At 40.0% G+C, this 15215-nt stretch overlaps 1 protein-coding gene across 1 annotated transcript; it reads right to left on the reverse strand.

The window, feature by feature from the left end:
* Nucleotides 1–4981: 4981 nt before the first annotated feature.
* Nucleotides 4982–9752, reverse strand: znf16l (zinc finger protein 16 like). The gene is made up of 3 exons (XM_047590967.1): nt 8791–9752; nt 7611–7823; nt 4982–6609 (listed from the first exon to the last, which is right to left on the reverse strand). The coding sequence occupies exons 1-3, from the start codon at nt 9497–9499 to the stop codon at nt 5897–5899; spliced, it is 1635 nt and encodes a 544-aa protein (XP_047446923.1). The 5' UTR covers nt 9500–9752; the 3' UTR covers nt 4982–5896.
* Nucleotides 9753–15215: the final 5463 nt, after the last annotated feature.

Genomic DNA, 15215 nt, shown 5'->3' on the forward strand with positions numbered 1-15215 from the left:
TGGACACTGGGATTATTCCGGAAGCCCCAACGTCCTCAAGCAAGTACTTGCTAATTAGCGACGTTGTAGCGCGTTGCCATTGATAAAATTTGCTCAATTTGCGCGTCACAACAAACTAGAAAGTTACTAAGAATAAATAAATAAGTTTAAACTTTTTTGTCCCTGAAATCGTTTGTAGAATGAATCTGATGAAATTCCCGCTATCATGTTTTTACACAGACTAGTGTGTTGACTCTTTGCTACCACTAGATGGCAGACTAAAGCGTCCACTAAATGAAGCCGAACAAGATGCAATAAAACAAACTAATGTCCCCATACGAGGACGCAGGGTCTCAATAGACCACGACCGGCTACCGTAATAATTATAGTATAAGCTCAACGTTTTTTTCTTATTCATAAAAAGCTAAAACTGGGGACACTTTCGGGAACAACTTGAACTAAGGGACAGGTCATACAAAACAGGGAGTGTCCCCAGAAATCAGGGACGTCTGGTCACCCTAAAAAAAACAAACAAAAAAACAAAAAAAACAAACCTTTTTTAGCAGGTTAAGAAGCGCTACATTGAAAATGGTCCAGTCTCATGGTGCAGTGTTCCTCATACTGTGTAAGCAAACACACTGATACGGCTGTATATTAAAAATTCATATCATAACGTAAAAACAAACCAGTATTCAGTATGAACCAGTTTACCACCCAGCGCTACCTGGAATTTCCCAAGCTCTTTGGTTCCACCCTTCCCCTCTTTGTTGTATTTAGTGCCTTGTTGTTCAGGCACTAAATCAATTTAACGCTTGCTCCGGGGTTTTTTTTTACTTGAAGTGAATCAATAAATAGTCCAACCCTTCCTTTTACAGTCACAATGATGCACCTGCCCGCTCACACTGAGAGCAACTCTCAGGGGTTCGGCGTCTCTCTGAAGGATGTGGATGTGGCTCATTGAACCACGAACTCTCTGGTGAGCTGCCCAAATGTAATGGAACTGAAGTAAAGAACTGCCTCCAGAGCTTGGGCGCACATGCAAAAGAAATAATATCCCTATGATTAAGGAGAACCAGATCCCTGTGGGCTCCACTGTTCAGCCTTTCTCATCTGAAGCACGACATCGAGACGCAAATTCGTCCCAAGCCTGTCATCATAATCCCGATCTCATCCCAGAAGAGCTCTGGACGTTATCACTACGTGATAATATAAACTATTGTGTTTATTTATTCTTGTCTTTTTTGTTGCATGTTTGAGCTTTAAAGGCCCTCAGTGACCGATGGACGTCAACCGATGTTTGTTTACAACCTCCACAGTAATCTTTTCGCGCTTGCATAAAAGCATGTGACTATCATACATATCTAACAAGTTGCTGGTGGCCAATTCAGAGAAGGAGGGTGGGGAACAATGGTTATTAATGGTGTAACACCGCGCACGAGGCCCCAGTTCTGAGCTCAGATTTACAGGTTTAATACCTGCTGACAGTCGTGTGAGTTTAATATTGTACTTTTCTTCTTTTAATCTGGTAATAATTCAATCTTCTGAGCGGAATATAGGGTTTCACTTTCCTTATAGTTTACTAGTTGGCACTGGCTGAGACCAGGGGCGTCAAAAACCAGCCCACCACAGATGGTGGGTTCATCAGGAATACATTCAGGAAGTGGGTTTAAGAGCTCCAAGACGGTTCCATTCATAAATCCTCTGAAGTAATATATTTTTTTAACAGCAGGTGAGCACACATGGTAGAAATCAGCAACACTCCTGCACTTGGATTTATGGCCGCCCACATGGACACAGCCCTGGATGGAATTTACACGACTACTTGATACTTAAATTTTAGTTTGTGGGATTAAATTTAAAGAAAACACCAGTTTAATAGGATTCTTTTTTTTTTTTTTTCAGATCCTCAAAAGTGAAGTCGAAGCAAGTAGAGCTCCCTCTGGTGGCTGGACGCTGCAGTGTAGGTCGTAAGCTCCACCTCCTCTATGTTAGTGGGCGGGACTTGGGCCAAACTAAAACACTAAAGTACACGTCAATTATTATTATTTTTTTTTTCAAGGATGGTTTCAGTCGTTTAAGGTAGCTCATATAATGTTGAGAATTGCCTAACTAGCTCTCCGCTACCTGTTAGCTCATGCTAACACCTGTCACAAAAGAGTTCAAAAAACATTCACCCTCTGCACAGTCATGAATAGTGAAATAAACTATTGGGACAAAAAAACATTTTTTTGTACCAGGCTGTAAACATGTTTAATGGTGCTGTAAAGTTGGGCTCTTTAACATGGATGCCTGTGGGGATTTGAGAGGAAGTGGAGACGTGTTGTCCATATTTGTATACAGTCTATGGACCACAGATGCTAAAGCAGTTACTAATCATCTGATTAGAAGTGGATTCATGTTAACAGATTTAATTATCAGAGTCTGGACTCAAGTGTACTCACCTAATGGGAACCAGCGCTACGTCAAAATCCACAAATGCACAGTTGCATTTTATTTATTTTTTAAATTATTTTGTTAATAAAGAGACAGACGGTCAGTCTGAAGCTGGGTTATTTGTCAAATGACATACAAATAAATGTGGTGGGTACCTTTACAGCAAGGGGATAATTTATCAAGTTACAACGTTGTGATGCAAAAATAATTGTCCGCATCTAAAAATATGTACAATGTGCAGTACAATCTTGCAAATATTTAATGAAAATTGCAAAAAAAAAAGTATCAGCTTTTCATTCGACTGTATATAACTGTAAATGTGTAAAATAACAAAAAATGACTGTAAATTTCAATAAATGCAAGATAGCATTAATTTTACAGTTACTTTGCTTTTTGGGTTCCTTTAAAATACGAGTGCAGCTTCTTGTATCAGGAGAGAATTGAACCAACAACATAAACTCATATTGTCTTAGCAACAGTGTGTATAGGCGGAGTACACACAGAGCACATGGCCAGTCTTTGCTTTAAAAAGGTCACTGTCCCGACTGCTGCCTCTCAGCGTTTTAAATGTCAGTGTTCTTGAATGCACCACGGGCATGATTATACCATGCTGGGGGGGAGAGGGAGTGTGTGCCCCCCCCCCTCAGCATGGTATAAACATGAGATGAAAAGGTCGCCGCAATAGATCATATTTCTCAAAAAATAGTCTTTGCGCGCTTTGTTTGTTTAACGCTACACTAACGTGAGGGGGGCAACATGTGGATGTGATGTATATATACACCAATCAGCAATAACATTATGACCACCTTCCTGATACTGTGAAGGTCTCCCTTGTGTCTCCACAACAGTTGTGGCTCATCAGAGAATGGAGGGTGAGGGTGTCGTGTTGTGTCTGGAAACAGGATGTTGTAAGTGGATGCATGTGTGCAGCTGTTACTTGTATATTTATTATACTTGTAGTTTGATATTAAGTTTTATCCCATAAATTACATCTTTACCCACATCTCACATTTAGATTTTTGTTAGACATGTGTTCTTGTTTGAATCATACGTTTGCTTAGTATTTTTGGTTGTTGTGTGTCTGTCTGGTCTGGTCTACGTGGGTGCTACATGTTTAATCCACACTAATGAATGTATGGTAGTAAGAACCATAATTAACCATGATCTGAATTATCTGAATTTACAGTGAAGAACTAGACGATGAGTTTTGCTGCAGTAGCGCCGACTGTCCACATGTGGGCGCTGGTGTCCCACTGGTCCCTCCACCAGTACAGGGGAGTGGGGGGTTGCGCTGGATGCAGCAGGTCTTTCTGGAGGCTCCACAGGTAAAGGAAAGAAATAAGTGAATGCAGACGGTTAGATCTATGTGTAAGTCTGTCAATATTTGAATTAAAATCACTAAAATTGTTATGTTTTGATTGAAGTTCCCTCTGATTCCTACATTTTCCCAACTTTACTACCAGCCATTTGTTAGGTTAATAAATCCACTGAAAAATACATTATTTTTTGCTACTGTGTCAGTGTGAATTCATAAATAGACTTACGGTATATGCAAGGTCTGTGTATGTTTTGGTCATTTCTGTTCACAAAAGTTTATTAAAACAAAACAAATACATAAATATGTGGTCCTTTGATTTTCAATTTAAAATTCTAAAATTAAAATTGAAAAAAAAAAAAACAATCGATTTTCATTCCCCAGTTTCATTGACCAGAAATTGTTTTTTTTTTTTTTTTTTTCAGAATAAGAGCATGCATAAGGTCGGCGCAGTGTAACAGAAGTGGATGGACATGGATCAGTACGTTGTTTTTCGAAACAATGAAAGAGTCTCGGGGAAGACGACGTGACTGCAGAAAAACTAACGCATATTTCAGGTAAAAACTAAAAATAACTACATATAATCAGGGAACAGTTAGCTACTAGCTAACTTTATGGTACTGATGTGGGTGTAGAGATTGTAGATTTCTGTCATGACAAGTCTCGTTTTGTCTTTACGTAAAAAATCATGTCATGATTAAGGTTGCCCAGGTAGCCTGGGTTAGCTAGTGAAACCACAGATACAAGTCATATATTTGGGCGCTCATGACATAAGCACAGCGCCGTCCTCTTACTTGCTCTTATTTTGAAAACACAACTTCTGGTTGCATTTTTTTCCTTTTTTTTAAAAAAAAAAAACGGGTCCTGTTTTTGTTTCTGTCTTCTAACGATTTTATTTTTTATTTTTAGAAACAGAAAATGAAAATAGACCGGTTTCGTTTATCCCACCTCGACACCGATAAAGAAAAATGCCCTGAATATCAATTTAATTTTTTAATTTTAAAATTAAAATCAAATGACCACACATTTTTTGTTTTTTATTATCCTTTTCTATATGGACCAAAACGTACACGGAATATCTTGTTTTTTTTTTAACCCTCAAATCAAATTAAAGCCAAAAAAAGCCTGTACCTTATCTTTTGTGATGTCATACAGAGGTAAAATGAAAATTGTCAAATGAACCTGTGGCCAGATTCAAAGAGGAAGACGCTAGCAGCTCGGACGTAGCGACCGTCAGGCACTGGAGGACATGCAAAAAGGAGAACACTTTTATTTCCAGAGCCGATGAGCAATAACAGCTACTATTCACACACCACCAGCTTTCATTTTGCATTTTTTTTTCTTTTTTACAGAACAACAAAATGAAACAAAACAAAGAAAATCACAGTCTGCGTCGGTTAATCAAACCAAATCATGATTTTTTTTGCCTTCAGAAATTAACCACACTGTGCCGGTTTCAAGTGAAGCTCAATTTCCAAACTTGAAATATACTATGGTGTAACAGTTTATCAGATCCACTCCAGTTACAGCAGTGGTGAGTTGTAATAACACAATTGGATGTCTGCTCCTCGATAACTACAGCTCTTTCATGCTGTATGTTAGCTTAGCATAGCCTGTGTCTATTGTGTTTGTGTCTGTCTCTGTGTGGATTCAACCAACACAGAGACAGACATACCTCTGCATGCGATTGGAAAGTCCTCCAACCAATCACAGCCATTTTGTTGATGAATGTGTAAGGACTACTCTTATGCTTTAGTCCATCACAGCCTTAAGCTCCGCCCAAACCATTCGATTGTCGATTGGGGAGCGTAATCAGTTCCCAACGGAGAGACTCCAGACCGACTTGCGGAGGCTTCCAAGCTCCGTTCACGTGGTGCTGACTTGTCCGAGAGCTTTCGGTCTCCGAAACACAGATGAACTCTGCTCAGATGTCATGGACGTTTAGTTCTTTATGTAGTTTCTAAAGCTTCCTAAAGTCCACAAAACAACTACGGTTTCCATGACACCTGCACAAACACCAGATAATCGAGCTCCTGGAGAGGGTCAAGAACAAACTTTGAATCTCAAAGATGTAGAGTCATCTGTTAAGAATGTTCTTCACGTGACTCCCCACAGCGTGACCAGACAGTCCATGCACACTTTAGACTTGTCGTAGCATCGAGGGGCTTGTTACTGGGCCGGGGTGCACCGGTGGCTCTTGTAGGTGCCCAGGTGGCGGAAGCTCCGCCCACACTGTTGGCAGCAGTACGGCGTGGCCCCGCTGTGGATCCTCTGGTGGGTGTACAGGTTCCCCAGCTCCTTGAAGCGGCGGCCACACTGAGGGCAGGCGTAGGGGCTCTCGCCGGTGTGCACCCGTTGGTGTCTCTTGAGTCCGGAAAGGACGGAGAAGCCTTTCCCACACTGGGGACAAGGGAAGGGGCTCTGGGCGCCGCTGTGGACCAACCGGTGGCTCTTTAAGCGGGCGGCGTGGCGGAACCTCTCCCCGCACTCCGGACACATGAAGGGCTTCTCTCCGGTGTGGATGCGCTGGTGTTGCCGCAGGTTGCCAAGGTAGTTGAAGTGACGGCCGCACTCCCCGCACTGATACCCTCCTTCGATTTTAATCTCCTTCTTCATGAGCCCTTCCCCTTGACCGGCGCCGCCGGAAGCCAGTCCCGCGCCGCACTCGTTTTTCCCACCCGCCACCCGCCTGGAGTCACTGCCGCCGTCTCCCATCGCGGGGACCGCGGAGGAGGAGGAGGTGGACTGGAGGGCCTGGAGACCTTGACCACCAGGACCGGAGTCCAGGTGTATGAGTTTGACGTGCTCCTCCAGGAACACAGAGTCGGGGCAAAAGGTCCCACACAGGGAGCAGATGTAGGGGTGGCTGGTAAACTGCTGGCCTGAAACAAGAAACGTTTAATGAATTAAGGTGGAAAACGATCGGTCAACCATCCCAATGGTTAACATCCAAGTCTTAGCTGGTAAACCTTCTGAACCATGAAAATCTGGTGCCAGGTTGTCTACATGTGTCTGTAGAGGCTCTGGTTAGATGTTCTGAAGGACATGTAAGGGAGTCCTGCTATGATGGTTCTCGTCCAGTCTGAGGATTTAACAAAAGTCCATTTTGCAAATGCGTCATAAAATAATCACCTTTTAAGAGCCATTTTATGTTTTATTTTCTTCTTTTTTTGATTGCTGAGCATAATTTATTCACTTTTTTTTCCAGCAGCCAAGCCCTGATCCCCAGGCCTTGGTAGTTTACCTCTTATCATTCCAGCCTATTGAAGATATACCCAAAGTAAATTGGATGTTTTTCATGCACACTTTGGTGCTCATTCATGGTCTTGGTCTCTTTTGAAACCCAAGACTCTGAAGTTTCTATCACTAAAGTCAGAATCACTCTAAGTGGTATAGTTCTTTAGTAATCAAAGTTGGCACACAGTTAAAAAATAAGAATTATTTTGTTTTGAAACTCAAACACAACTTGTGTACAGAGCTTTGATTGGTTCAAAAAGATACCAAAGTCCCATATATGACCCAGAGGAACGTTAAAGGGTTAATAAAGCCAAGAACGGGTACCAGCACCATTAGTTTCTATAGAACACAGTACATTGCTGTCCTTGGTCCGTAAACGTGCTTTGCGTTCTTAAATTATGAGATGGAATTATAATTTAAATTGATGTCCTTCTCACATGTCAGCAATTTTTTTCGTTCTTTCGTTTTTTTTTTTGTATGTATTATATATACGTAAATATACATACGGACAACTTTTATGCACAAAACTTTAAAAAAGTTCCTGAAAATACAGACTGATCATCAGCCTCGTTGCTTGTGATTTGCTCGTAACAAAAGTTGGTGTTGACAACTTACAATCCACTAGTCTGACCGACACCTCCCTCACCTGCCTCGGGTCTGTCTGCGTTGCCCTCAAGGGAACTCCCTCCCTCCTCTGGAGAGCTCGGAGCCTCCATGGAGAACTCGGAGGGCTGGCCGATCGAGAGCGGAGCTTGGGCGTCCTCCAGTTCCTCTGCTTCCCTTCGGGACGACTCGTCTTCATTGTCGTCGTCCTCCGTGTCGCCACTTTGGTGGTTCTCACACTCCGGCTCCTTTGCGACTGAAGGGGGGGGGGGTTAACATAGAGACATATTATTATTGGTATTATAGTTGTAACTGTGACTAAACAATCACTATAATAACGTGCTTTGTAATAATATAAGGTATTCTGTGTTCTGATTATCTGTATGAATTACCTACACAGCACTTTGACTGAAAGCCCTTTATAAGTACAATAATAATTATTATTATTAGGTTGCTATTAACACCACTTGTGCTCCCACACACACATATTTTGTTGACACTTTGTCTGTTCATATCTGTATTGTCTCATTTCACAATTTAAAATGTATATATATGAATACACACACACACATATATACATATATATATACAGAAGAAAGAAAAATTATTAAAATAAATGGAGCCAGGGACTGAAGAGTAAGGGTGGGAAAAAATACTGATATGGCAATATATTGCGATATTTTTTCTTCCGATACAATATCAATTTTGAATATCTTATTATCGATTTTAAAAGAAAAAGAAGAAGATACGTTTTGGGCCAATGTTGAACGACTTCCACACCACCACTGCCACTTTACAAGTGCAATAAATTGGAAATGGATCGTTTGGATTACTCTCGTTTTTTTTTTACTCAATTTTTCCAGTGAATTATCGCTGATGTCACCTGATGAACATATATACAATGTGTATTTTAAGCTGCATTTAAAACTTCTCAGTGTAGAACATTGCGATATATCGCAAAAATGTATTGCACCGTGACTGAAGTATCGATACGTATCGTTAAGTCTTTGCCAATATCCACCCCCTACTGAATAGAGTGAAAGAATGTTTAAAAAGAGAAGTCACCAGTAATAAAATGTAATAAAGTGTAGTAAAATTATATTCTCCAGCTTTAGAAAAGACGCGCTAGAGAAACATTTAGGTTATTTACTTCTCCTGCCTGTGGTCATAATGTTGTGGCTGATCGGCCGTGTATTTTTTAAGCGCAGACAACGCGTGTTTACCTTTCGCGTCTGCAGAATACTCCATCGGTGCTATCCACTCGTAGTCGTACATGCGTTTGCTGCCGGAGGGGAGCATGCCGAAGATGTCATCCGCAGGCCCGGATCCGACCATCCCGTTATCCGGCCACAGGTGCAGGGAGTGCGGCTCCGGTTCCGACCGAGCGTCCCTGTCACCGCTGCTGGCTTGGTCGCTGCTCTGGTCCCCGTCCACGTCGGCGCAGCCTCTCGAGTTCTTGTCCTTCATCAGGTAGTCACAGATCGCGTTAATGTTCTCCTTCTTCACGCCGGGCATGGCCGCCTTGGCTCTCCTCGGGTCCGGGTTGTTGTTGTTGTTGTTGTTGTTGTGCTTCTTGAAGCCCGGTTCCGCAGACGACTCCGCGGTGGCTGCGGAACCGGGGTACGCGTCCCTGGCGTCCCCGTGCACCGTCTCCAGTCTCGCCTTCAGCTCGTGGATCTCCTCCGTCTTCTGGCGCAGCTCCATTTTCAGGACCCGTATCCGGAGGCTGACCATCTTGCGGATCTCGGACAGCGCCGTCTCCAGCACCACCGTGATGTTCCTGCCCAGGTGCTCCGTGATGTCGCTCACCGAGCACAGGAGCTCCTCGTCGGGCTCCAACTCCAGAAAATCGCCCTCGGCTCGACCCACCGACCCGGGAGACTCCATGAAGGCGCAGCGGAGTTCGGGGGAGAGACTCGATTTGCGACTCATCGGTGGAGGCCTGTCCCGGCTGGAGGCTCTGCTGCCTGGGGGGAGTCCTGGCGACCTAACGCTGCTGGACGAGTCAGGGTTTAATGTTTAACGATTAATGCTTGGATGATGCTGAGGAAGCTGTGGGCTCTTCTTCTTCTTCTTCTTCTTCCTCCTCCGCCTCCACTTCTTCTTCGTCTTTGATATTGTTGACAGAAATTGACGCAACTGTGCGTAAAACTACCCCCAGCGGGATGAGAGCGTAACTACAGCCACCGCCGACAGGGAAACATGGAGGATAAACAAATAAATAAATAAATAAATAAATAAATAACGATAACAACAACAAAGACTGTGGGGAAAAAAACACACTATTATGAGATTAATGTTTTTTTTTCTTATTTTTTTCAGCATAAATCTCTCAAACCACTTCAGCACTTTACAAAACTACCAAAGAAATCAATTATTTTTCAGGTTTTTAACCCTTTGAATGGTAGTTTGATTACTTAAAGTCACTGATATGAAAAAAATGTGGGAAAAAAAGTCAAAAATATCCCATTGACTTCCATTATAACTTCATTTTTTGACCTCTCAGCGGTGACACAATAAAATAATTCATTCTGGAATATTAAGGTTTAATTTATGAGAAACATTATTGTCATTTCTAATGTTCTACAGTAAAATCAATATTTTCCCTGTTACAGGGCCTATGAATCCATAAAATGTTTTTTATTTCATTAGTTTTTGTGCTTGTGTTCCAAAAATTGCTATAAAAACTGAACTGATTAATATTTTTTTCTTGTTTTGTTTCTGCACAAATCCTTAAACCACGTCAGCGTTTTACAAAACTACTAAAAGTTCAATCATTTTGCAGATTTTAACCATTTAAATGCCAGTTTGATTACTTAAAGTCACTGTTATGAAAAAAATGTGGGAAAAAAAGTCAAAAATATCCCATTGACTTCCATTATAACTACATTTTTTGACCTCTCAGCGGTGACACAATAAAATAATTCATTCTGGAATATTAAGGTTTAATTTATGAGAAACATTATTGTCATTTTTAATGTTTGCACTAAAATCAATCATTTCCCTGTTACAGGGCCTATGAATACATAAAATGTTTTTTATTTCATTAGTTTTTGTGCTTTTGTTCCAAAAGCTGCTATAAAAACTGAACTGATTAATATATTTTTTCTTGTTTTGTTTCTGCACAAATCTCTTAAACCACGTCAGCGTTTTACAAAACTACTAAAAGTTCAATCATTTTGCAGATTTTAACCATTTAAATCCCAGTTTGATAACTTGAAGTCACTGTCATGAAAACAAAAACAAAAAAAACAACAAAAAAAAATGTGAAAAGTTAGTTTTCACAAAACTAATATTGGGGGGCTGCGGTTTTTCTTTTTTTTTCAAATCAGTCTTGGATTTGACCAAGATTATACAAAAATATCGACTCGATTGCATTATTAGTTTTTGTTGTAGCATCAGGTTTAAAATTTACCCTCTTTTAACCTTAGCAGGTAAAAATATCCCATTGACTTCCATTATAACTACAATCTTTGATCTCTCAGCCATGACACAATAAAATGATTCATTCTGGAATATTTGGGTTTAATTTAAGAGAAAAATGGTCAAAATTGTCATTTTTAGTGGTCAACACTAAAATCAGCCATTTCTCCATTTATAGGGCCCATGAATAAAATGTTTGTTATGTCATTAGTTATTGTGCTTGTGTCTTTGAGCTCAGCAGGTTATTTTAAAGTGTGTCTGTGTGTGTCTCCACCTTTTGCCTTTTGTTTTAGTGCAAAGAGGAACAAGTGGACAAATTAAGAGTAGAAGTTATTTCCATTGGAAAAATCGTCTTTGTAAAAACCAAATTTAAACCACTTCAAAAACACTTACAAAGAAAATGTTTTTCACCAGACGTAGAGATGAAGGTTATTATTCATTGTTGTTTACATATATATTTTTTACATACATATTATTTATATATAAAAAAGTATATGTGTGTATTTAAGTATACTTGTATATTTTAATAGGTATATGTGTAGATATACAGTATGTATGTGTATATAAATAATAAGGGCTAATGTAAAAAGAAGAGGGAAATAAACTATTATAATAAACTACATCAACTAGTATTAATAACTTATGAATAAGGGGCAGAAGTAAATAAATTGTACTTCCTCTCAGCTCTTTTCAGACTTTAAAGGGAAATTATTGTGCTGCTGTTTGTATTTCATTTTTATTTATTTATGTTTAAGATCGTATCAACCGTCCATTTTTGTATTATCCTTTCTACTTATTTGCTCATATATACAAATAGATAAATATAGTCAAATAAGAGCATCGCTGTTGCTCTTGTATGTGAACTTGTATAACAAGTTTTAAGAAAGGTTTCTGTTTCTATATCTATATGCAAATGAGCATCACTTAGATATGCACCAATTTGCATACATTTCCAGAACAGGCTCAAAGTTCTTGTTTCATTTCGTTACAAGTGTCTACAAAGTGTTTTTTTAGGAGTGAAATGTTCCATAAATCAACCTCTGGATTATATATATAACAACATACAACATCCTGGACACTAAAATCCTGCACTTTACACCAGAGTCATCTGACAGCTTCCTTATACGGTGGGAAAAAATTTATATGATGGGACACTTTTGCAGGATGTTTATTGCTTTATCGTGCATCTTGTGATTATGCCTCATAAAACCGCTGCACCAGCTTCAGATTAGTTATTCTCCGGCTCGGCTGCTTCGCCTCTAAAGCTGATACAGGAACCGGAGGAGAGGAAATGCTGAGTCTGTTCCTGGGGGGTGTTTGACCCACATCCACTCAGAACAGGAGGAAAACTGAAGGGAAGGGAACGGGAGGGAGGTTTTTATTTAATGCTGTGGTGATATTTAGGAGGTGAATATATGCCCCCTCTTGCCCCTGTGCTCTGTTTAGCTGTTTGGCCACGGGACAAACTTTATTTGCTCAGTGAATGATTATTAACTTGAAACGCTGCACGGCTGGATTTTAAGGAGAAAATGTGGGAAACTTCTCAGCGTTAAATCCCATAATAAATAAATAAAGAAATAAAAGATGTGGTTATGTGGAGTTGTGTCCTGATAGAGAGACACCAGCATGAATAAAGGTTTAGAACATAAACTGAGAGTATGTACAGTGGGGGAAATAAGTATTTGATCCCCTGCTGAATTTGTAAGTTTGCCCACTTCCATAGAAATGATCAGACTCTGGTTTTTATGGTTGTTTACTGGTTATGGGTATAGACAGAATATCAGTCGAAAATGCATAAAAAACACACAATCTAAAAGTTATAAATTGTTATGTATTTTATTAAGGGAAATAAGTATTTGATCCCCAACAATTCACTTAGAATTCAGGCTCCTACAGATTGGCTGGTGCGCATGTGGCACACAGCTGTGCTCAGTCAACTAATTACCAATACTCCTGATCTTAACTCGTCATGTATATAAAGCACACCTGCTCTAAGAATCAGTTTCTTACATTCCAACTTCTACAGCACCATGGGCAAGACCAAAGAGCTGTCAAAAGATGTCAGGGACAAGATTGTAGACCTGCACAAGGCTGGTATAGGTTACAAAACCATCAGCAAAAGGCTTGGTGAGAAGGTGACAACTATTGGTGCCATTATTCGCAAGTGGAAGACCCATAAAAGGACCATCAACTGTCCTCGGTCTGGAGCTCCCCGCAAAATCTCGCCTCATGGAGTGAGGATGATGATGAGAAAGGAAAACCAAGAAAACAGTTGGCAACACACTGCGCCGTTATGGATTGAACTCTTGCAGTGCCCGCAAGGTCCCCCTGCTCAAGAAGGCACATGTACAGGCCCGCCTTAAGTTTGCCAGTGAACATCTAAATGACTCAGAGAAGGCTTGGGAGAAAGTGCTGTGGTCTGACGAAACCAAAGTTGAGCTATTTGGCATTAACTCGACCCGCCGTGTTTGGAGGATGAAAAAACGTGAGTATGACCCAAAGAACACCATACCCACGGTTAAGCATGGAGGTGGAAACATCATGTTTTGGGGCTGTTTTTCAGCAAAGGGTACAGGGCAACTTCACCGCATTATGGGGCCAATGAATGCAGCCATGTACTGTAACATCTTGGACAAAAACCTTCTTTCCTCAGCAAGAACACTGAAGATGCCTCGTGGGTGGGTTTTCCAACATGACAATGACCCAAAACATACTGCCAGGACAACAAAGGAGTGGCTCAAGAAGAATCATATTAAGGTCATGGAGTGGCCTAGTCAGTCTCCAGACCTTAACCCGATCGAAAACCTGTGGAGGGAGCTGAAGCTCCGAGTTTCCAAGAGGCAGCCAAGAAACTTGAAGGATTTAGAGACTGTCTGTAAAGATGAATGGGCCAAAATCCCTCCTGCGCTGTGTGCAAACCTGGTGACCAACTACAAGAAACGTCTCATCGCTGTGCTTGCCAACAAAGGTTTCTCTACAAAGTACTGACTTGTGTTGTGCTTGGGGATCAAATACTTATTTCCCTTAATAAAATACATAACAATTTATAACTTTTAGATTGTGTGTTTTTTATGCATTTTCGATTGATATTCTGTCTATACCCATAACCAGTAAACAACCATAAAAACCAGAGTCTGATCATTTCTATGGAAGTGGGCAAACTTACAAATTCAGCAGGGGATCAAATACTTATTTCCCCCACTGTATGTGACAGCCTTCCTTATAGGACAGCGCAGTGTGGCGATTGAGTCAAGTCCACAAACGCAACACAGGAAATGAGTCTAGTTTGACTTCAAAATAAAAGTCGGCCTTCTAATGAATGTCAGGTCTTACAACATGACTAACATACGAGGTTAAATAAAACAAAAATGTGCAACAAGGACTTATTTAATTTCTGTTTTCCTCAGGAAACTAATACATATGGTGTTGGTACCAGATCTGCTCGGGCGAGATGATTAGTAGTAAATATGAAATAAATATGAAAAAAATGTAAAAGAAAAAATAAATAAATAAAAAAAGTGTAAAATAGCAAATTTGGTACACCAATAAATAATGTGAAGCATGGATTAAATTAAATTTGAAATGACATTTTGACTCATGAACATTTTAGTTTAGTTTATTTTAGCTGAGTTTAGTTTAATTTTAGTTCAGTTTAGCCAAGCCTAGCTTAGCTTAGCTGAGTTCAGTGGAATTGACTTTAGCTTAGCTTAGTATAGTATAGTATAGCTTAGCTTAGCTTAATTATGTTTACCTTTAGTTCATCTTAGCTTAGCTTAGTTTAGCTGAGTTGAGTTGAGTTGAGTGGAATTAAATTTTGCTTAGCTTAGTTTAGTTCAGTTCAGTTCAGTTCAATTCAGTTTAGCTTAGCCTAGCCTAGCCTAGCTGAGCTGAGCTGAGTTGAGTTGAGTTTACCTTAGCATAGTATAGTATAGTATAGCTTAGCTTAGTTAGCTTAGTGTAGTTAGTTTAACTTACCTTAGCTAAGCTTAGTTTAGTTTAGTTTAGTTTATTTTAACGTAGTTTAGTTTATCTTAGCTTAGTTTATTTTTATTTTAATGTATTTTAGTTTAGTTTACCTTAGCTTAGCCTAGTTTCGTTTTACTTAGTTAGCTTAGTTTGGTTTAGTTTAACTTAGTTTAATTTACCTTAATTTAGCTTAGCTTAGTTTAGTTTAGATAAGTTTAGTTAAGTTTATTAGACACAAGACATAAAGTATACAATAAGG

Source organism: Mugil cephalus, chromosome 1 (assembly GCF_022458985.1).
Source record: "Mugil cephalus isolate CIBA_MC_2020 chromosome 1, CIBA_Mcephalus_1.1, whole genome shotgun sequence".
NCBI lineage: Eukaryota > Metazoa > Chordata > Actinopteri > Mugiliformes > Mugilidae > Mugil > Mugil cephalus.